This window comes from Coptis chinensis, chromosome 6 (genome assembly GCF_015680905.1).
Source record: "Coptis chinensis isolate HL-2020 chromosome 6, ASM1568090v1, whole genome shotgun sequence".
Taxonomy (NCBI): Eukaryota; Viridiplantae; Streptophyta; class Magnoliopsida; order Ranunculales; family Ranunculaceae; genus Coptis; species Coptis chinensis.
In genome coordinates, this window is record NC_141461.1 from 9581145 (window position 1) to 9603355 (window position 22211).

Here is a 22211-nt window from a genome sequence, read left to right on the forward strand (position 1 = left end):
GTTTGGGCATGCTAGTGTTCCAGGATCTCTATACAAACAAGAAGCAATAAAATTCTTGAACACTCTAGATGCATTAACTGGTGCTTCAGGTAGTGCAGATATACAAATAGCACACATTAAACTATCCCAATCACCTTGTCTACCAACAGCAAATGGAAATTTTCCAAAATAAAATTCCAATAAACTAACACCCAAACTCCATATATCACCAGTTGGCATTACCGAATTTAGTGAAGGTTAATGGAGAGAGAGAGATCACAAATTCACATTGCAAAAACTGAATTACATTATGTGTCATCTACTAATTGTACTAAAGCATTACAAAATCAGTAGACAATATCAAGTTATAGCTTTGGAATTATAAAAATGGAGAGTCAATCTAATGTTTGTCCCAACTCCCAACAGACACCATCTATTACGAAATTGAGATTCACATAAATTATTTGTATAGGGAAGATAGTCTTCAAGTGCTCCAATGCGACATGAGCAACCACGACATGAGCAACCACGTTCTCTGCATCTTCTCGACTTGATCTCCATGGGCCACAATAAAGCTCGGACCTTTTAGTAAGAGATCAACCTGTCGGGCACTTGGACTCTCAATCCCTCTAGTCGGGGATACCAATTCGTCAATGACTTTTACAAAACCTTGGTATCTCGTATCATCTTCAGAACCAACAGCTGCAAAGAAGATTACACTGGGCGGAACATCTAACTATGCTTAAGTTTTTACATGAACCCAGACTGGAAGGGCGTCAGATTATTTTTACAGTGACAAGCCCGACTAAGCTTCATCTGTTCTTGTTTGCAATGCGTTGGGGAACTTAACAAGTGGTGCAGTGATTTCCTCACCGTCATCGAGAGAACTCTTTTCTTTCTTGGAAGGATACAGAAAATAATGTTGGACAATGAAGAGAAAGTCAAAGAAAATAGATGCCTGCAAAAGATCAGTTCAACTGATGTTAAAACTTTAAACACCTCCTGATCATGATGCATTGCTGGTAATTTGCCATATCAAATCAGGTGGATCTAAGCAGTTCTGCAGTCTTCTGTATGTACTGAAGAGTTGGCAAATTAGAAAGTCCCCCAGGTTAGTGTAAATCATTGGGAACATAACAGGCATTCCAGCCAAGATTTTAGTTAACGTGTCTATTTAACAAGAAATGTTCATTTTCTAAAATTTCGATTTATTTAACAATAAATGTTCATTTTCTAAAACTTCAATTTACTTGATAACTTTGATTTATTAATTACTAAATTTTAACTTTAGCTTCACTACTGACCCCACAAAAACGTCGAGGGCAAATCTCATGCAAATGAGAATTAAAAGCAAGCATTCCCCAATTTGAAATGGAATGACGATAGAAATTTGAATTATAGTACCATATGATTATATGAGTACACGTAGATATGACCGCCACTTATATTAGAATTTGTTTAAAAAGAGAGGCAGAGAAGTGATTTTCTAATGAAATGGTAATTCTAAATTGAAAGCAGAGCGTACCAAGGAAAGCAGGGTTTTCTCAATATTGCCATAATAATTTACCCATGAGCCTGCAAAAACAAGGATGATAGTTTAGTGTAGAAATTTGGTAACAGACTAAGGGGCTATTTGTTTTTTTGGGCTAAGTTATAATAGGGTATTATAAGACCATGTGTTATAAGAGGGTCTTATAAGATGGTCTTATAAAGTGGTTTGTTTTTCATTTTAAGTTCCTCTTATAAGCACTTGTAAAAATAGAAAAAACAAATACATGACATCTTATAGATGTTTATTTGACAAATATAACCCTACTTTACATCACATTTAACTTGAATAGATTAATTTGAAACAAACGTATAGTTTGATTTTCGGTTTCAAATCAATTTTGATAATTAGAATATCGATTTTAAAAAACTATCTTAATTGGCGGTGGTGGTGGTAGTAGTGGAGGTGATGATATTGGTTTTAATAGCGCGGTGGTGGTGGTGGTGGTAGTAGTAGAAGTGGTGGATGTCTTAATAGCACGGTGGTGGTGGCGGTAGTGGTAGTGAAGGTGATGATATTGGTCTTAATAACACGGTCGTAGTGATGGTGGTGGTGGTGGTGGTGGTGGTAGTGGAAGTGGTGGTGATTTTAATAGCACGGTGGTGGTGGTGGTGATAGTCTTAATGATGATGGTGGTGGTGATGGTGGTGGTGGTAGTGGCGGCAGTGGTGGTGGTGGTGATTTTAATAGTTTGGTGGTGGTGGTGGTAGCCGTGGTGGCTAGGGCAATGAAGTTATTTGGAGAATAAGATAATGAAAAGGGAAAAAGAGATAAATGAGGCTAGGGGTATATGGATGGGGGTGTTTGAGTCATTTTTCAAGTTATAAGACTTATATAATTTAAGTAGATCCAATTTTGGTACTTATAGAATTAGAGCATCTTATAAGACATTTCTAGTAGAATGTCTCTTATAAGAGGCAAAAAACAAACTAAAAAAAATGTCTAAAATCACTGGGCCACATCTTATAAGAGGTTATAAGACCTCAAGGTCTTATAAGAGGCAAAAACAAATGGCCCCTAACAGTTCCAACTGTAATTCTTGGTAAAATAACATTGGTGTAGCATGCATGTGAAGGATCTATACATAGCATATATTACATATGTATCCTTCAACATTGCATACCTTGAGCAATGGACTGCATAGCCATCTGCACATAGGTTGCCACACCTCCAAATAAATCGAGTAAAATGTTACCAATGCTCCATCCTACGGTGCTCTTTCAAGAAAAATTCATGAAAGCCTAAATTTCAACACAAATTCAAGGTCAATCATAAAACTCGGTAAACTGCATACAACAACAAACACCAATAAAAAAGGCTAGAAGTATCTGAAACCTGGGGACTGTAGTTGATGACTGTCATGGCAACTTGAATTGTACTGCAATGATCATAGCAACAAATATGTTATAATGAAGCCACACAATGACACAATACTTCGACTTATAGATTCTAAATGGACTAGTAGACTGATGGCTGAAATTCCATTGGACCTATTAAAACCCTAGAAATTAACAGTTGGTCTTTTGACCTGTGTCTCTAACAAAACTTAGTCTTTGTGAATAGAGAACTAATATGGGATTATGTTAGAAACATAACTGTATGATAAAAAATTCTAGTCAACTCTTAATCAGTAAATTATTTAGTGTGGTGAGGGAAACAGAAGTGCTCGGAAACTTCATACAAGAAGAAAACAGTTATTTGGATGGGAGGTGACCCTAGTACAAGTATAATGTAGTTATGAAAACTGTTTTAAAATTTATGGTGTCTTCTTCATTAATTTGGTGACCCCCTTTCTTAGTTGCGACAAGTTATTAGTAAACTGCAAAGTTGTATAAGGAAATGGTCATAACATGGAAGTTCGACAACAAGATTGCCAGATTAGAGAGAGAGAGTTTGGTTTTTTGAATGTTTTTTTAGATGAGATGTTGTTATTTACCTAGTTATTCCAAATATCATTTTTTAAGTGAGAAATATGCTGTTATTTACCCAGTTGTTCCAAATATCATTTTTTAAGTAAGAAATATGAAAATTGATAGTAGTGTGTGGATATAAAACGAGGAAATTACATTAGGATGAGAGGTTTTGTCAACATTTAAAGCTAGAGTCTGTTTCATTATTGTACAGAATGTCTCGTAAGTTTTAGCACCTCATTATTAACTCTTAACTAATTGAATGTGTGCATCAATTATAAGTTATCTGTAATGGTAAATGCTAAACTGAATGTTACTTGTTTATTATAGTTGGACTTGGTGTGGCTATCTTTTTTTACTTGCGTGTGTCGGCTATGCATGCCGGGGATGCCTGTATTTAAATTTGTTTTTGTCTCTTGTTACAGTCGCGCTGGTGGACTAAGTCTATTGCAGTTCCTGCTGCCACTGCTGTTTTTCGGGCCTTCCTTTTCCACCCTTTTCTGCTTCTGCAAGGGGATATGTAGATGCTGCGTTGCGACTCCGGGGTCTACAACAGCTTTTCAGCACGCTGGACGCAGGGTGGAGTGCAGTCTTTTTGGGAGGGCAGTGTCACCAGTAGCTTTCGTGTTTGCTTTACTGAGGTAACTTATAATATTTTACATACTAGCTTGTTAAATTTATTTGGTGTGATAGCTTTCATGTGTTGGATAAAATAAGTACTAGTATTGCTTGGGTTAGAACAATCAAACTTTTATAGGTGGTAGATGTCTTGATGATGTGCACAATTATTAAATATAGTATTAATAGCATAGAAATAGTGTTGAAAGGAAAATTTTGGCTACTTGCAAGTGAACAACATAACATGATTAACACACTAGAGCACGCTGTGAAGAAGTACAATGCAAATGGAGTACAAAGCCAGCAAGAATATCCGATCAATTCCTCGGAATGAAAGCAAACTTTGTACTGTTAATTTGAAAAAGAAGAATCAAATTTCAGAAAACGTCTCAACAGTTTGTACACTTGGCAAGTCATGAGAGATGAATTAGGTTTTGTACTGGTTTGATGCATAAAAAAGAATCAATAACTTGTATACGTTCAATTAATTACTGATTTTGAACTCATTTAGTAGATAGCTTATTCTGCTAAAGAAATGGTGTCTTAATTTTCAATATACACCATGAGTTGATTAGCCAAGCGAAAAATAAAACAGGATTTAAGAGAGTAAATGTATGAAAACTAATTGAGCAAACCAAGTGGTTGAAATGCTTCGTAAAAACCTTAAGACATAATTTGTTAGTTAGGTAGTCCACACTTGTGGTTGGCATGGTGTCGCACACCCTATTGCTTACAATATGGTTAGGCACCAGATTTAGTAAGTCTAACCAAATTGGTCAACAAAACAAACACATTTTTCTCAACAGGAGTTCAGGGCAGAAACTTCTTTTTATCCTAGAGTTTTGAGAAAGGTGATGAATCCGTAAGATATTAATTTGGATTAGACGCATTTTAGGAAGTGATTGTAATGACAGTTTAAGTAAAAAACACAAAGCAAAATTCTAAAAATGCATAATGTCTATTCAGTTATGGAAGGCACGGACCCGTTCTACCTTAACATTTTAAAGAGAAAGGGCCTAAGCACTTACAAACATCAGTGACAATTCAAATTGCTGGTACCTTTTGTGAATTAACTTCATATTAATTTTTTGTGGCTTCTCCTTACAATCTATTGCTCTTATATAACTGTGACACTTCATTGTTTTGTTTTCCTTTTGTCCAAACTTAATAAAAAGTTTATTTCATTATGGAAACCAATGCAATTTCCAAAATGCAAGTCACTAAAGACTTGGGGACTTTACAGTTGGGTTCTCAATAGGAATGTACTTCCCAACATCGCAATAGTAGCTAGGTCCTCAGTGTTACATGGCCTAACCACAGCCATGGTTGTCTTTCATACGCAGCTTATCGGTACCTGTATGAGCCCTTTAGTCAAATTTTCTGATTGACATGACTTTTTAAATAGTTAGTATGGCTCTCTAATATAATTTGGCTTTCCTTCTATGACCTAACGATAGTCACAGAGATGATAGATAATGTATATGTCTATGTTATAATTTTTTAGGCGATCTTTAGGATTGAAGTCATCTAGTCTCATTAGGCAGTAATGCATTGAAAGCTCCACTGAGTATATTCTTAATTGTTGAATTAATCACAACCATTCCATAATAATAAGAAAATTAAGCAACCTTTCTTTAAACTAAACTAACATGGTTTGGAGCTTCAAATGATATTCCAAAGTGTTTTGTTCAAGAGGGCAGAGAGTGTCACAGGCTTCTCTGTATTCGAAGGAAGTAATTCTTTTGTTTCAGCCGCAACTCCTTGCAATGGTGGCTCAATCTAGCGGATTTCAGTTCTTCTTCATTGTTGGTGGAAGTTCTGCTTCCTTCTAGATTCGAATAAAAATAACACAAAATCCCTTCTAGACAAAGACTCGAGCTTTTGAAAATCCCAAAAGCCATGCGTACATGCGTAATTCACTTTGTGACTGAAATGTAATGGTTAGTATTTAAACAGATTACCTTGCTAAACTTCAAACTTTTCTTTGGCGTGTCGCTTGGACTATGTTATGGTTAAATTTTGCAAAATCAAGTATAACGTCCACTAGAAGGTTGTCTTCACTGTCATGTGTATTAGGCTCGAACAGTCTAACCTTGAGGCTTGAGATCCTCCAGTGCAAGGGAATCTCTCCAATGAAGGAGCAACCTTCTTTGCAGGTGTTGGATTTGTGATCCCATTGAGACTATAGATTTTGGTAACTACAGAGCAAAATGGACTTCAACAAGGAGAAAATTAAACTTTTTGTATAGTTTTTCTTAGATAGTATAAGTAGGTAATAAGACTGACCTACGGTCTTATTAGAAGTGTTTGAGTTTCTCTTTCAAAAGGAGAGGAACCCCCGTTTAGTAGGAGCCGAATGATTCCAGTTTTAACTTGCTAGAGTTTCTTTTTCAATAGGAGCGGAATTCCCATTTTAATAATAAATGATGTGAAATTTTAATAGAGCTCGAAAAATACCTTTTTTGGTGGGAGTTTTAATATTAAGATATAGAATTGTGACTGATCGAGTTTATGTTGAACTCTACATTGGTTGCGAGAAATACCTTGAATATTTGCAAAACAAAATAAAAGAAAATTTTTTTTAAAAAAAAAAAAAAGAGTCAAATACATGTACATACCAACCATCTCATAAAAAAATGTATTGGGCTTGTTCAAATTATCTTCTTAATTTCTGAAAGGAATATCAGTGTACCAAAAAGTGCAACTTTCTTCAAAAAGATAACGTAGATGCAATTAGATGCACATTATTAAACGTAATTATAGTAAAAACAAAAAACAAAAACAAAAAAAAAAACTTGAATATGTCGAGGAAAAAATTATATTTAAATTGAGGTGTACGTAAAGATTGTTTGTTAAGTATTCAATCACACCTAGATCGACCTGGTTGAGATTGTTGACCTTAAATATTTTGTTGTCAATAAAAAAAAAAAAAAAAAATTGTTTGATGTGCCAAGAAAAACAATACTAGATTTAAATTGGGGCGATAAGTAATCGATGTCTAGTAGGGAGCCTATTATAGTTTGTAGGTGAATAAAGAGAAAAATATATTTAAATTTGTGTCATACGTAAAAGTTAGTTGTTAAGTAATCAATTCAAACATAAATGTGGTTGCGGTCTATTATATGCCATTAGTATTTAGTTTTCATCAAAATAATATCACTAAAAAAGTTTCGATGTGTCGAGGAAAAAAAAATTAATTGTGGGTGTAAAATGTTGGTTATTATGTAATCAATCATATATAGGTTTGACTAGGGCGTCTATTATAGAACACGAGTATTTAGTTTTCAAAAAAAAAAAAAATATATAAAAAAAACCTCGTAGGCAACTCTAACTTGTAATACTATAGGTTTTTGAGTACTCCACTAGTTTTAACTTTCTAATGCGATGACTCCTGTCACTCTGTCAATCTACTTAAAAAATGATATTCGGAACAACTGGGTTAATAACAACATCTCATTAAAAAAATTCAAAAACTCTCTCTAATCTGGCAATCTTGTTGTCGAACTTCCATGTTATGACCATTTCCTTCTACAACTTTATAATAAGTTTTTTCCACTAAAAATATATAATATTGTACCACTCCAAATAATACCCCTCACAAGAGCCAACACTGTCAGTCTAGCTTGTTTGCTCAGAACTATTATCCTTGGCATCAAACTCCCCCCACGCTTTCACAACCTCATGATTTGAACATGAAGTGTTGGAGTTACATAATAGCAAAAAATCGTCATTCTTCCTCAAAGAAGCACTTAAATATGCTATTTTCTTAAGTTTACTAAAGACTTTTCGCAACTAAAGAAAGGAGGTCATCAAATTAATGAAAAAGACACCATAAATTTTAAAACGGTTTTCATAAACATTACTTGTAATGGGGTCATCTCCCTTCCAAAACTCAATTTAGCTGAGATACCTTCGGTCCTCTAAATCCCAAAAATTCCAAATAACTGCACACGTAACACGTTACCCTTGGCAATAACACAAAGGAATAATCCACCACAAAACCCTAGATTGCGTATGTTTTTTCTCTTCGCATTTCTAGTTCATTTATTCATGAAATAAAAAACACACAGTTCACCCATCAAAGAAATGTAAAATACAAATATCTCCTACAAAGCAAACATGCTTGGGGACACAACTGAAATGTATTTGCACAACTCTAAGGGGTTTAAATACTCCTTGACAGTAGAAATATATGGCAATACTATCTTAATCAAATAACAACATGCGACTGCTAATGAAAACAAAGGATGAACAAGAAGAAAATAATAAAAATCAAAGAAACCTTCAAATGAATAAAGACTATGATATTTGATATGTAGTACAATATTCTTACCGAATATAGTTCTATTAAAATTTAGAGTTCGAAGATTTATACTTCTACAATTCTATGATGACTTTTTTGAATTCCGAATGAAATTTTACTCCACGGACTTTATCACTTTATTATGGTTGTTGACTTTTCAGTGGTGCTACAGCTGGCCTAGCCACCCAATTGTTGTTTTACCACTTGGAGGTGGCAGCCCTTCTACGAGCACGTACACCTGTCAGCTCTTTGAGGGAGGTGTACGAGTCTCTCTGGCGCAAGGGAGGACTAGCGGGACTTGCTGTCTTGTATCGTGGGTTTCCTAGTGCCACACTCAGGGGTGCTATCTTTCGGGAGGTCCAGCTTGGCTTGTTGAGCACTTCATCGGAGGAGTACGTGGACAGTTTCGAACAGGTATGAGAAAAGATAAAAAGATGTTACATTCTTTATTATGTATGCAACATTAGACATTATGGGGTAGAAGACGAGCCAAGTATTAACATGTTTTCCATACAAGTATAAAATATTCAATTCACAAAGAACCTAAAAAATATTCAATGAGAACTATTATATATCATAAGTATTTAGTTTTTAACGAAACAATATATAGTAAAAACAAAAAACAAAAAAACTTCAATATGTCGATGAAAAAATTATATTTAAATTGAGGTGTACGTAAAAGTTGTTTGTTAAGTAATCAATCACACCTAGATCGACCTGGTTGGGATTGTTGACTATAAGTATTTTGGTTGTCGATAAAAAAAAACAAAAAAAATTTGTTTGATGTGCCGAGAAAAACAATACTAGATTTAAATTTGGGCGATAAGTAATCGATGTCTAGTAAGGAGCCTATTATAGTTTGTAGGTGAATAAAGAGGAAAATATATTTAAAGTGTGGTTGCGGTCTATTATATGTCATTAGTATTTAGTTTTCATCAAAATAATATCACTAAAAAAGTTTCGATGTGTTGAGGAAAATAAAATAAATTTTAATTGTGGGTGTAAAATATTGGTTATTATGTAATCAATCATATCTAGGCTTGACTAAGGCATCTATTGTAGATCACGAGTATTTAGTTTTTATAAAAAAATAAATAGTAAAAACAAAAAACCTTGTAGGCAACTCTAACTCGTAATACTATAGGTTTTTGATTACTCCACTAGTTTTAACTTTCTAATGTGATGACTCCTGTCACTCTGTCAATCTACTTACTATTGTGATTTTTTTTTTTTTTTTGGTAATTACTTGTTATTGTGGCCAATTGTTTCGACAATATTGGTTTCCATTTGATTTTAAGAATTAATATCTCTAACTAGATTGATTGGGCCTAGGTGTTGCAGCTCAATACCACTTGATCAGCTAAGAACCCTTGGTGTCCATTTAATATGTAACTTTAAAACATAGAAATTTCAAAAGTACAATGTTAATAAAGGAATTATCTAGTGGTTTTTACAGAAAAAGATTAAGGAATTATCAAGTAGTTTTTACATAAAAAGATTATCTAGTGGTCTCAATATATCTATAACACTGCAGGTGACCTTTCGCAATGACTTGTGAATCCTCTGTATTGTTAAAACAATTATGGGTTAACACTAGATGAGCTAATTAGGATTTCTCTCCCACTAGATAGGAAATTAGGGTCTTCCCCCAATTTTTTTTTTTATTTTTTATTTTTTGTACTTGAGGAGAGACCCTTATCCCATCTAGTTTGGCTCATGTGGGGTTAATACTAGTTAACCCAACAATTATTATAAAAAATTGACCTAGTATAGTGGACTAAACCCCATCTCGTTATTTTTTTTAGTTTTTTTGAAATATTTAGAAATTAGGCCAATCTCAACCTGTATTAATATTATAATATATTTGTATACAACTCCATTTGCATATATGTCAAGTATTACATCCACGAAAGGGCCCCTGCTGTAGTTTGTTCTATAATTTTTCATGCCATAAGACTTGGCCATAAAGTCAGCTGTTTTGTTTGTTTCCCTGAAAATGTGTTCTCAATCTAACTAACAACCCATTATTTGGGTAATTGGCTGGGTTTTCATTAAAATACACATAGCGAACAAGACCCATTATTCGGATTAGTGAGTCTTTATATGAAAATCAATATATAGAATGCAATGTTAGCGTGATAGTTGGTAATTTATTTGGTATCAATACAAACCAATGAATGTTTTTCCACGTCGAGTCTTTAAAATTGAACATGGCCAAACATCATGAGTATGCCAGTACTCGTTCTCATAATCATAATTTTCATCCATCTCTCTCATAATTTATTCTGATTAAGTCGAACTAGTAAGTTGGGTACAAAGAAAACGCTGCACAACAAAGTTAAACGAATTTAAAGGTAAAACCTTAACTCCAAAACTCATAGGTAAACAGTGCGTTTAAACTCTAGTTTCGCTTTTTTGTTTTTTTATTTGAATTACCAGAATGTCATAAGTTTTCGTAAATTAACAGTACGTATATTATTGCTGGGTAATAAGTAATATTAATTATGAATTTTATTTGGTTCTCTTACATGAATGAATCAGTTGGTTGTAATCAATTGAAGTTAGATTATATTTTCATATTGTCATGATTATTATCGTAAAAGAACTATATTATGTGTTAGTTTGGATGAAGAATGAATTTCTAATGTGGTAAAAGATATGTACCGGACTGTGGTGTAACAACTATTTGTTTTTCCTTTGCAGAATGTCTTTTTTTAGGCATTTGGTGATGCTGCGTAATAACGCAGCAACAACCCGAAATTTTTCCTCTCATCTCCAACCCGTTAACACTGCATTGACAATCACGAAAAATCTTTCTAAGTTTCCATGGAAGATGCAGACGCGCTCTCTTATGGAGGCAGCAGCAGGAGGTTTAGAAGGAGGAAAAGTTTTTGATGTTGTCTACTGGTATCCCTTCTTGAAGTCTCCAACTGCCATGTTGGGCTACACAGCTGTGGCTGGAGGAGGCCTAGCCTGGACATGGATGGGAGAAGGAGGTGTCCCGCAGCATTTCCATACTAATGGGGACTATAAGCTTGCAAAAATGTTTGGGAGGGATTTCTACTTAACCTCCTTGCTGTATTCAGTTTTAGATGGTCTTAAAATGCTTGCTAGAGCTATTTACCTCTCCATTTTGTTTACACCAGTGATAGCAATGCCGCTGTTTGCACATTATTTTGGTCCTCAATACAGGGAAAAGTGGCTTCACTTTGTCTATGTTGCTTTGGAGAAAGCAGGGCCTGCATTCATTAAATGGGGTCAGTGGGCAGCGACAAGACGAGATCTCTTCCCTACTGATCTATGCAATGAGCTTTCAAAGCTTCAAACTATTAAAGCGCCGGAGCATAGTTTTGACTACACTAAAGAAACTGTTGAAAAGGCATTTGGGCGTAACCTTCTTGACATTTTCGTTGATTTTGAAGAGGCACCTGTAGGAACTGGACATCTAACCCAAGTGCATCGAGCTACTTTAAGATGTGATAATCCAGACAATGAAGAAAAGATCCATGTGGTCGCTGTAAAAATTAGGCATCCTGGTGTTAAAGAAACACTTGAGAGGGATTTATCGATTGTTCGCTTTTTCTCCAAACTTTTGAGTTTGATAATCCCTACTACTAAATTTAACTGGTCGAGGTTTGATGAAACTTTAGAAGAGTTTGCAGTTTTCATGGGTTCTCAAGTTGATCTTACCAGGAAAGCTGTGCTTTTGAGCTGTTTCAATCGTATTCTGACGTATAGTGTGAGCAAATGGTGGTATTTGGCTTGCCCTGAGCCTCTTTATCCTTTGGTTCATCTTGAGGTCTTCGTAGAGACTTTTGAGGAAGGGGAAAGTGTTGCACGCATTATACAGGGTGATGACAATCTGAAACCAAGTCGTAAAGTGAGGGATAAGATTGTTCGCGATGGGACACATGCAAGTTTGAACATGTTGCTGGTACACTATACTTATACTATACTCTGAATTAGTTGGACATACGCATCTTATTATTTTATTGTGTCAAATATATCAATTGGCATGATTTAATATGCTTCTTCACCTAACAATGAACAAGGAGTGGGGTTTAGCAAAACATCTAAGCTTCTAGATAGTTTCCTATTTCTGACCTTAAAAAATTCGTATACTGTATATATTGAAATCACCCTGAAACTATAGGACTACAATGAAGGGGCAGATACACGAAAAGTGTGTTGAACTAGTTATCACATTTCTATGTTCCTAGATCACAACATTTATGCATAATTTGCAAGTAACAAATTTGGAGCTTCACGTTGATGATGCATTTAATTTAGGAGATGCAAATAGTTTTTATTTATGTGTGTTGCTCTCTTAAGGCTGTCTGTTGCTAAAAATATCTCTATATATTTATTTTTACAGAATGACAGGTTTGTCAATACAGACATGAGTCCTAGAAACATCCTCGTTTCGTTAGATGGGGGGAAGCCTCATTTTGTCATCCTTGACATAGGCATGACAGCTAGGATTTCAAGCTCTGACGTGGATAATGTAACGCACATCCTCCAGGCTGTTGGCCGACGGGATGGCCGCACTGCTGCAGAAAATTGAGGTATGATTATTCATTATAGCTTGGGTTAAATTGTGGCAAGTAATAGACTGTGTAGCTATTTTACGCTGAAAGATTTCTGTGCCTCCACTTGTGGTGTTTGCTGTTATGTGGACCTTTAGCTAATCTGTTGTTTCTTAACTGATTTAAAGTTGAATTAATGGCGTATATTTAGAAATTATTTTACTGAACTTATTTAGCCATGATCCTTCGTTCAATAGAATGTTGAAATACATTGATGAGAGTCAAAGGAATATAGGGAAGAGAGACTTCTTTGAATGATACTAAAGTGTAAAACATTATGTGATACAATTGTGAACATGAGAAGAAGATGCTTGACCACCTTTGTTTGCCGGAGCATCTCCCTTGTTCTTGTTATGATTGACGTCAGAGGAAATAGCAATTCCCTCTGCAGGTTAATAAATCTTATCAACCAAAGTATTGGTTATATTGCAATTTTTTTTTCCCGGTCATTTTTCCATTGTACTTTAATGTATACCTAATTTGTCTTGAATAACCGAGTAGGACTAACTTCGTAAACGGATCAAGGATTGGTGACTTTCCTTTATTGTCCTTAGTATCAACTGTTTTTTGTCTTTCCGTACTTAGGTGATTCAGTGGCTAGCAGTTTAATTGAGACTCAGTCAGCCTTCACACTTCGCCTCTTTCTTCAACGTTTCTATGTGTATCTCCTGGATCTTTATTATCAAGCTCTCTTGGAAACATAAAACTGTGTATGCTGGTGTACTTTTTGCTTCTTATTTTTTTGTTTTTCCCTAATTAGTGCCATATTCGAGATGCGTGTTGAAGTTATTCATTTCTGTAAGCTGTCATGTATCCTTAGATTCGTCTAATTATTTTGCTGTTTATTAGGATGTGAGCGAGTCATTTACTCTATGGGACACTACCGGAGCTCTTGCACGTCCCACAGAGTTCTTGCAGCGCCTGCTTGAGAAAGCTCGGGACTATGACGTGAATATCAATGACAGTGCTTGCTCTGCGATAAGACATTATCTGGATCTCGAGGTATCTTGCTCTTGTCCCAGTGGCCTTTATTCTGGTTGAAGCCTGAATAAAGGAGTTTGCCGTAGTGGTTGTGTAGATATATCTGCACTGATCTTATTCCACATGGGTATTTGACCTTGTACTTCCAACTGGGTGTTTGACCTCCCAAGCTTTCACAAGCTTCTGTCAGGCTTTGCCAAAATTCTCTTTCTTCCATGCTGATTATTATACTAGGGAAATTTCAACCAAATGTATCTGACATCAAGTAGCCTGCACTAGTTTATAGTGCCCACAGACTCATGCATTTCAGAAAATTAAATTTCTGCTACCCTTCTTCTCATTTGTCTTCAAAATATATTTAAACACAACAATACTGTTTCATTTCTTTTCAAATGTTTTATGACTTGGGCACTTCTGCACTTTTTATTTTAATTGTTTGCCTATAATAGCCAGAAGGGAATTCATTGTGATTCTTGTTTCTTTTTTGCAGGGTTGGCAGCAGATTGTTTGTCTTCAATCAGTGAATAGAGTAATTCCAACACTGCAATGCCTTTTCTCAGGAGAGACACCTATACGGGGTGCGACTATATTGCGAAATGATAGGGGGCTAAGGTCCTATAGGACCACCGACTAGGGCCTTTTCTAGTGAGGTAGCTTGACTATTAATGGATGCCAGCCAGCCGTTACATTATTTAGGAAGATTGGGTTGGACAGTGATGCTACTGCTATAATTTTTATTTCGTTGCTATAACTTGTAAAAGTTAACATTAATTTTATATCTGTATGTATTCGTTACTGACAAAAGTTGCCTCAGTGATGTTATTTTTCTTACTCCTGATATCAGAACGAGATATGTATTATGTAGTCCCATCTTTTATTGATGGCTCCAATATAGCTTCATCATTTGCAGATCTGTTTGAAAATCAATGTAATATTCTGTGTCACGCTATTCGGTTATTAAATTAGATTTCTTGTTTTGTTATTCTTGTAGATGGTTCTCGAAAAGGTAGTCTTTTTAGACTCGAGGGAGCATTTGAAAAATCTTTTGTAGAGCTTCTGTTAAACTTTTTTAGACATAGAGAGCATTTGAAATGCCCAAGAGTAATTCCAACACTGCAACTTTTGTAGAGGTTTTTATGGGGTTTATCTACTATATATCTAATGATCTGGATACAAAAATACTCACATATGGATAAATTAGAATAGCAACCAACTTAAATAATTTTGGATGCTTATTAGGCATTTAAAATATTTTCAGAAGCATAAACAATAAGGTTATTTAGTCCCTTTTAGATTTTCTGGGCAAGCCGGCCCTGCATAGAGCTTCTGCTCCTATGCAAGATGCCTAGATTCTTCTGGGCAACCTAGATCCTTCTTTTGTAACTCTTATAGTGAATTTGTCAATATTGGAAACTCTGACTTTTCTCTGAGGACTGGATATGGTTTGGACAAGTGGACCTTTTGGATTGGAACAATTGGGTTCAGTTAATAGGCTCCGCATGTAAATACCATTTTCCTCGAAAACTATAGACATGGGCTTCATGGAATTTCAGATGGATAATTTGACTGATGAATCGCTCCATTAGCAGAGTTTAAAACCATCTTGTTTCCATTCTTTGATCTGTCGAGCAACTGGTGATTATGGAAATTTTGAATCATGCTATGTGCATTCCAAGTAAGTTTGCTGTCACCATTGACATCATCTTATTTACAGGCTTGCAACCCACTGAACGGCAACCAAATAGAAGGGAGGACAGCTCACAACCTCTGCGTCAATTTTCATCCCTTTCTCACTATCTACGTACAGAGTGTGTGGGAATGACATAGGACAACAACCTGATGATCTGATTGGTAGGGAATGGCTGCACTTTTATTGGGATAAGAGTTGCCTACGTATCAAGTTTCTTGGGGTAAACCTGAATCAAGTCTTACGTAGTTCATCTCTCTCTCTATATAAATGTTTGAGCTAACCTTCCATATTTGCTCCAGGCCGTTATGAAGTGTAGATCCACCTTGTGTGCTATCTTGGAGATTCACCATTACTCTGATGTTACAAAATAAATGTCTCTTTGATTGTTGCGTTGACTGAACTCCAAGATTGCGCTAGTTAGTTTGCTTCCATAACTAGCTGTAACTGATGCTGTTGGACGACCTGGGTATTGGGTCATGGGGTACGATCTGATAGTGTGGGACGAGCCGAAGGTGGACGACCTGGTATGTGGACACATGCACTGTAGTGTGGAACGAAGGGTACTTACACAACCCCCTTTATTTTTTATCCGTTCTTTGGACAGATGTCGTATGGAAAAAGGACGGTTAAAAAGTAAAGTTTGGAAGCACGTGTCTGACAGCTATTTTGTTTTAAATTTAGGTTTTGGAGAATGTGTGGGAACAGTGGGCTGGATTTGTGGGCGAGTAATGATTTAGGTGTTTGGGAACACGAAACATTTTTGTATTCTCGAGGTTTTGGTAGCTGAGGGGTTTTGACTTGTAAAAGGTTTTCGTCTGTTCATTTTACAAGCAAAGGAAAAAAAAATAGAGCGAAAAAAAGAAAGAAAGAAAGAAAGCTTCTCTTCCTTTGCCATCAAGTTTGTGTTTGTCAACTTAAAATTTTGATATTTAGTCTTTATTTGATTTTGCGATGTCTATGACTAGTGATAGTTTGAGTGGTGAGGTTGAAGTTGATGAATGGAGAGAGAGAATAGTAAGTGATGAAGAGGTTGATAATGGGGTTTGTAGTGGTGCTGAGGCTTCATCATCTCCTTCTTTGGAGACGAGGGCTGAGGATGCGAGGAGGCCTACGTCGGAAGATTGTTATACTTCTCTGAGGGAGGAGTTTGGTTGGGTCAGGGCCGACCTGGCCATGTACGACCTGAGGAGGGAGAGGAATTTGTTTCATAATGACTACGTTTCTTGAGGTGGAGGAGTAGTTATTTGCTATGGGCAGCTGGAGGCTGGGATGAGGTTGCCTCTATCCCGTCTTACTGTGGAGGTGCTGAATTGTTTGGGATTTCTCCAAGCCCTTTGTGGAGGAGTCTTAATTTTTGTCTGTTCCTGGGTCAAATCAATGTCCCCAGTCATTGCTTTGCCCCTGATCAGAACTCCTAAGAGTTGGGAAACATCGTCCAACGTGATTGTCATCTCGCCCCATGGCATATGAAACGTGTTGGTCTCTGGATGCCATCTCTCCACAAACGTAGAGACCAACATAGGATCCTGATGCCTGTATACACCTAAGACCAGAGCACATAAGCCGGTCCTTTGAAGCTCCACGTGAAAATTAGAACAGTCTGAACACATTCCGACGATATCCTATTGTACCAACTTGTTTAGGTGCCCATGGCACTTCAACACCCTCGCTCCGCCTAAAACAACAAAAACTCAGTATTAATGTATGCACAAGGTTTCGTAATATAAAATTTAAATACTAATAGACACTATATGATAATATTACCTGCCCCTCCCAAACATCGCGAGCCACGTGCACCGCATAGTCATACAACAGATGTGGCACACGAGGGCCACCTCTATAAACACTTCTCTGGAACTCCAAGTCATTGTTAAACTTTCTCACAATATTCACTGGAGGTACAGGTACAGGGACTTCCTCGTCATCTTCCTCCTCCTCATCATCATCTTCCTCCTCATCCTCCTCCTCGTCATTCTCCTCTTCTGCATAATCAACACCCTCTTCGTCATCTTTTTCACTATCATCTTTTTCACTATCAGCATGACTTACAACTACACTCTTCCCACGATCCAAATTTACGACATCATCATCTACATCTACATCTAAATCTAAATCTATATCACTCGGAACTGTCTCCTTTCTTCTCTTTTGATTTCCTAACTCTACACTACTAACAACTACATTACTGGGATCGGGCGAGTCACCACGACCCTAACTGCTACTCCCCCCCACCTAACAACTTCTTAGCACCCGTGAAAATACTTTTTGCTACATTCTTCACATTCTTTGTTCGAGGCATTGCTACAAAATACCCAAATAAATGAATAATAAGTAAATTGGCAATGCTGTAAACGTAAAATCCACATTGGCACATGTACAATAGCTTCACAGCAAACCTAAACAGGAAAGTAGTCAGAACTAAGGAAACGATCAGTAAAAAAAAAAACAACAAAGAGAAGGCAATAAGAGCATAGAACTATAAGTATCAATTTTTCAAGTAGATAAAACACTTTACTAGTTCACTGTAATATAGTTAAAAGGGCTGTAAAAAGACATATGCATATTCACACTATGAGTTGTTCCTCAAAACGTAACTAGGTTCTAAGGTGTGACAAGGGGAGCGTCTGCATGAGCACCAAGTTGTACAGCAACATTGTTTTACTTGTGCAACAACGAAAGCAATGAGGTAACTCTTATTGTCAACTTGCAAGATGAGATGAACTACTGTCAATATTTTTTTAGATAAAGAAGACAACTGATACACTTTAAATCACCATAAAACAGGGATCATGAATGATAAGAAGCAAAGAAATAATAAAAATTAATATCATAAAACATTTGTAAAGTTCACAAACAATATATATACAAGGTTGGCCATCATAGTTCATTAAGTTTCAGACAAAAACCTTCATTGGGTTTTCAATTCATGCAAAAACATGAACGCCTCACCAACAGAGGAGTTATTGAAAAAGATCCATGACTTAGAAACTGGGCATGCAAGTCTCAAAGAAGAAATGTCACAGCTAAAACTTAGCAGTGAACATGGACAACAAAAACAACATCATAGGTCTCATTCTGTATCACCACAAAGACCAAGGTTGGCTTCTTCTTTGAAAAAAATAGGTGGGGTGGTGGGATTTGATGGACCAACTGCTTCTTCCACGAATAGTTTCTTGCTTTCTAGGAAAACACTAGAAGCTCATTAGATATGTGGCTCAATCATATTAACCACAACTTTTTCGCATGTTTTAGGATGGAAAATTGGAAACAAACACGGTAGAAAATCATATTCATCTTGTAGTGAAACACTGAAACCCCGAAGGCCCAGACTCCAGAGGTCACACATTTTCTATGTCCCACAATCCCACCCCGTGCAAGTCCTGCAACTCAGTCTCCTTGTTCTTTTTGTGATAGCTCTTTGGCCATTAAACCTTGGCAAGTGGTAAACAAGAAATATGAACAAGAAAGTCCAACAATTAAGAGTTTAAAACAATATCACTGACAAGATATTCCATTTATTTGTACTTTAGGAGTTGTGACAAAGATGGCCAACTTATTTTTCCTTTTTCCTAGTGGCTCACTTCCTGCAATACACTGATGAAACTTCATTGTCTGCACATCTAAATGTAGCAAGTGACAAAGATAGTCTCAACACCTCTTGAACCTTGACAGATTAAAATGTGTAATTTGACTAATTTCTATGAAGATATGATCAACTCTACTATTTTAATCGTGGTCATTCATTTTTCTTCTTTGTTGTACATCATCACTAGGAACAAACAAACCAGAGTGTCATAAAAACATATCTTAGCTCTTCTATAGTTCTATCACCCACCATTTCAAAAAATAGGGCCACCATTTCAAAAAATAGGTGGGGTGGTGGGATTTGATGGACCAACAGCTTCTTGGAAACAAGGTTCCGCTTCATTTAGAAATTCATCTCCATTAAAAAGGGAGAGCAAAAATCATGCTCTCGAACCAGTATTCGTGGTAGGCAATTGTTAGAACAAATTGTGAAGAAGACAAGCGGTGATTAAAATAGGTTGCATTAAAGAAGATGAAATACAAGAGCTTTGAAAGTATTTTTTAGGTTGCATTAAATTAGCAAGTGAAGAAGACGAGCGATTGATAATATGCTAGCAAAAATATAAAAAAAACACTAATTGTTTAGAGAAAATACCTTTGAATTCGACGATAAGAGAAGGTAATAAGCGAGAAGAAGTTGGAGTTCACCTAGAAAATGGTTTTTTTGTGAATTCGACAAGCCAATTTTTTTATTTTGGTTTTGGTAGGTTTTTTTGCGATTTTTTGTGAATTTGACGAAGGGTGGTAACTGGCTATTGCCGGTTTCTCGGTTTGTTGCGTGTTTTGGTTGGGGGGTGTATGGTTGAAGTTAAGCCAACACAATGGGCAGACCCCGCCCAACTTCGCCTAACTTCGAGGTGCCTTAACACAAATCGGTCTAAAGAAGAACAAGACTCAATATACCCATCAAACTATTCTTCTCTTAGGTCTATTTGTTTTTTTTTTGTTAAGTTATAAGAGGGTCTTATAAAACCATGTGTTATAAGAGGGTATTATAAGATGGTCTTATAAAGTGGTTTGTTTTTCATTTTAAGTTCCTCTTATAAGCACTTGTAAAAATAGAAAAAACAAATACATGACATCTTATAGATGGTTATTTGACAAATATAACCCTATTTTACATCATATTTAACTTAAATAGATTAATTTGAAATAAGCGTATAATTTGATTTTCAGTTTCAAATTAATTTTGATAATTAGAATATCAATTTTAGGAAATTATCTTAATTGGCGGTGGTGGTGGTAGTGGTCTTAATAGCACGGTGGTAGTGATAGTAGAGGTGATGATATTGGTCTTAATAACACGGTGGTGGTGGTAGTGGAAGTGGTGGATGTAACACGGTGGTGGCAGTGGTGATAGTCTTAATAGTACGGTGGTAGTGGTGGTGGTGGTAGTGAAGGTGATGACATTGGTCTTAATAGCACGGTGGTAGTGATGGTGGTGGTGGTGATAGTCTTAATAGTACGGTGATAGTGGTGGTGGAGGTGATGATGGTGGTGGTAATAGTGGTGGTGATGATGGTGGTAGTAGTGGCGGCAGTGGTGGTGGTGGTGGTGGCTAGGGCAATAGAGTTATTTGGAGAAGAAAATAATGAAAATGGAAGAAGAGAGAAATGAGGCTAGGGGTATATGGGAAGGGTGTTTGAGTCATTTTTCAAGTTTTAAGACTTAGAGAATCTTTAGCAGAGCAACCAAAAAAACACCAAAATTTTGAACCAAAAAAACACCAAACCAAAAAAACACCAAGCAACTTTAGGAGCAACATCAAAAAAACACCAAGCAACTACGCGGTTTCGCCAAAACCGCGCCATATAGTCCACGCGGTTTTGCCAAAACCGCTCCATAAAAGCCCATCTTACAGGTCCAAGCCCATGCGGTTTTGCCAAAACGGCACGGTTTTTCCAGAAATCGCGTGCTATAACCATTTAACTCTCGGTTTTGCGATGTTCTCTTCATTTTTCATGTTCCCTCTCATTTAACTCATCTCCTTGAGCCAAAAAAAAAAACACTACCAAAACTCTTGAAGATTTTTTCAATGGATCATTCATCTTCTTCTGATTCATCTTCTTCTGATTCTTCATCGAGCTCCAGTTCGAGCTCGAGCTCTTCAAATGATAACACTGCAGTTAAAACTCGTAAATTAGTGGCTATTGCTCTACTTTTGGTTCGATATCGTCTGAGTTTATTGCGTCAGCAAGAAGCGGAGTCTTCTTATAGACCACATGGTGGTTCGAAGAAAGGAAGAAAATATAAGCCTCGTCAGTACGAGGCAACACTAGCTCGTGTAAATGCTAACTACTTCGGCGCAAATCCTATATTTCGTGACCACGACTTTTGTCGCCGATTTCGTATGGGTTAGTCATTATTTACTCGTATTTTCAATCATTTTAATCATAATGTACCATATTTTCAACAAAAAGTTAATTGTGCGGGTAAGTTTGGAATTAACCCAAAAATAAAAGTAATTGCTGCTATACGAATGCTTGCTTATGGGACTGCCGCTGATCTAGTAGATGATATGTTACATGTTGCTGAGCCAACTGTTCATGAATGTATGCGCTATTTCTGTGATGGAATTATTATTAGAATTTTTGGAGATGAATACTTGCGCAAACCAAATGCTGCAGATATTCAACATTTGCTTAAAGAGTCTGAGGAACGCGGATGGCCTGGAATGCTAGGAAGCATTGATTGCATGCACTGGCAATTGAATAATTGCCCATCTGCGTGGCAAGGGTCTCACACTGGCCATAAGCATAAACCAAAAGTGATTTTGGAGGCAGTTGCCGATCGTGACGCATGGATTTGGCATGTTTTTTTTGGAATGGCGGGTTCTCACAATGATCTTAATGTGCTTGACCGCTCACCAATATTTGATGATATAGTCAATGATGAAGCTATTCCTTGTAACTACACTGTGAATGACCATCATTATGATATGGGCTATTACTTGGCTGACGGTATTTATCCTAATTATGTCACCTTGATTCAAACGATTGCTAAACCGACT

General features: G+C 36.4%; 1 protein-coding gene across 4 annotated transcripts; it reads left to right on the top strand.

Moving 5' to 3' along the window:
• Positions 1–8322: 8322 nt before the first annotated feature.
• LOC147491339 (uncharacterized) lies at positions 8323–14908 on the top strand. Of its 4 annotated transcripts, none has more exons than XR_015199585.1 (5): positions 8323–12293; positions 12735–12924; positions 13531–13655; positions 13795–13947; positions 14417–14908. XR_015199585.1 is itself a non-coding variant. In XM_086568535.1 (3 exons), the coding sequence occupies exons 1-2, from the start codon at positions 11064–11066 to the stop codon at positions 12921–12923; spliced, it is 1419 nt and encodes a 472-aa protein (XP_086424661.1). In that variant the 5' UTR covers positions 8324–11063; the 3' UTR covers position 12924; positions 14417–14908. The 4 variants fall into 4 exon arrangements, 1 of the variants encoding a protein (XP_086424661.1); XR_015199584.1 differs by lacking the exon at positions 13531–13655 and having other exon boundaries at positions 8336–10713; positions 11063–12293; XR_015199586.1 differs by lacking the exons at positions 8323–12293; positions 12735–12924 and adding an exon at positions 12952–13336.
• The last annotated feature ends 7303 nt before the right edge of the window (positions 14909–22211 follow it).

Excerpts from the sequence above, each read along its gene's own strand:
- LOC147491339 (XM_086568535.1), top strand. The coding sequence starts at position 11,064 with ATGTCTTTTTTTAGGCATTTGGTGATGCTGCGTAATAACGCAGCAACA. Across the intron at positions 12,294-12,734 it reads CAAGTTTGAACATGTTGCTG|AATGACAGGTTTGTCAATAC; the intron begins GTACACTATACT and ends TTATTTTTACAG.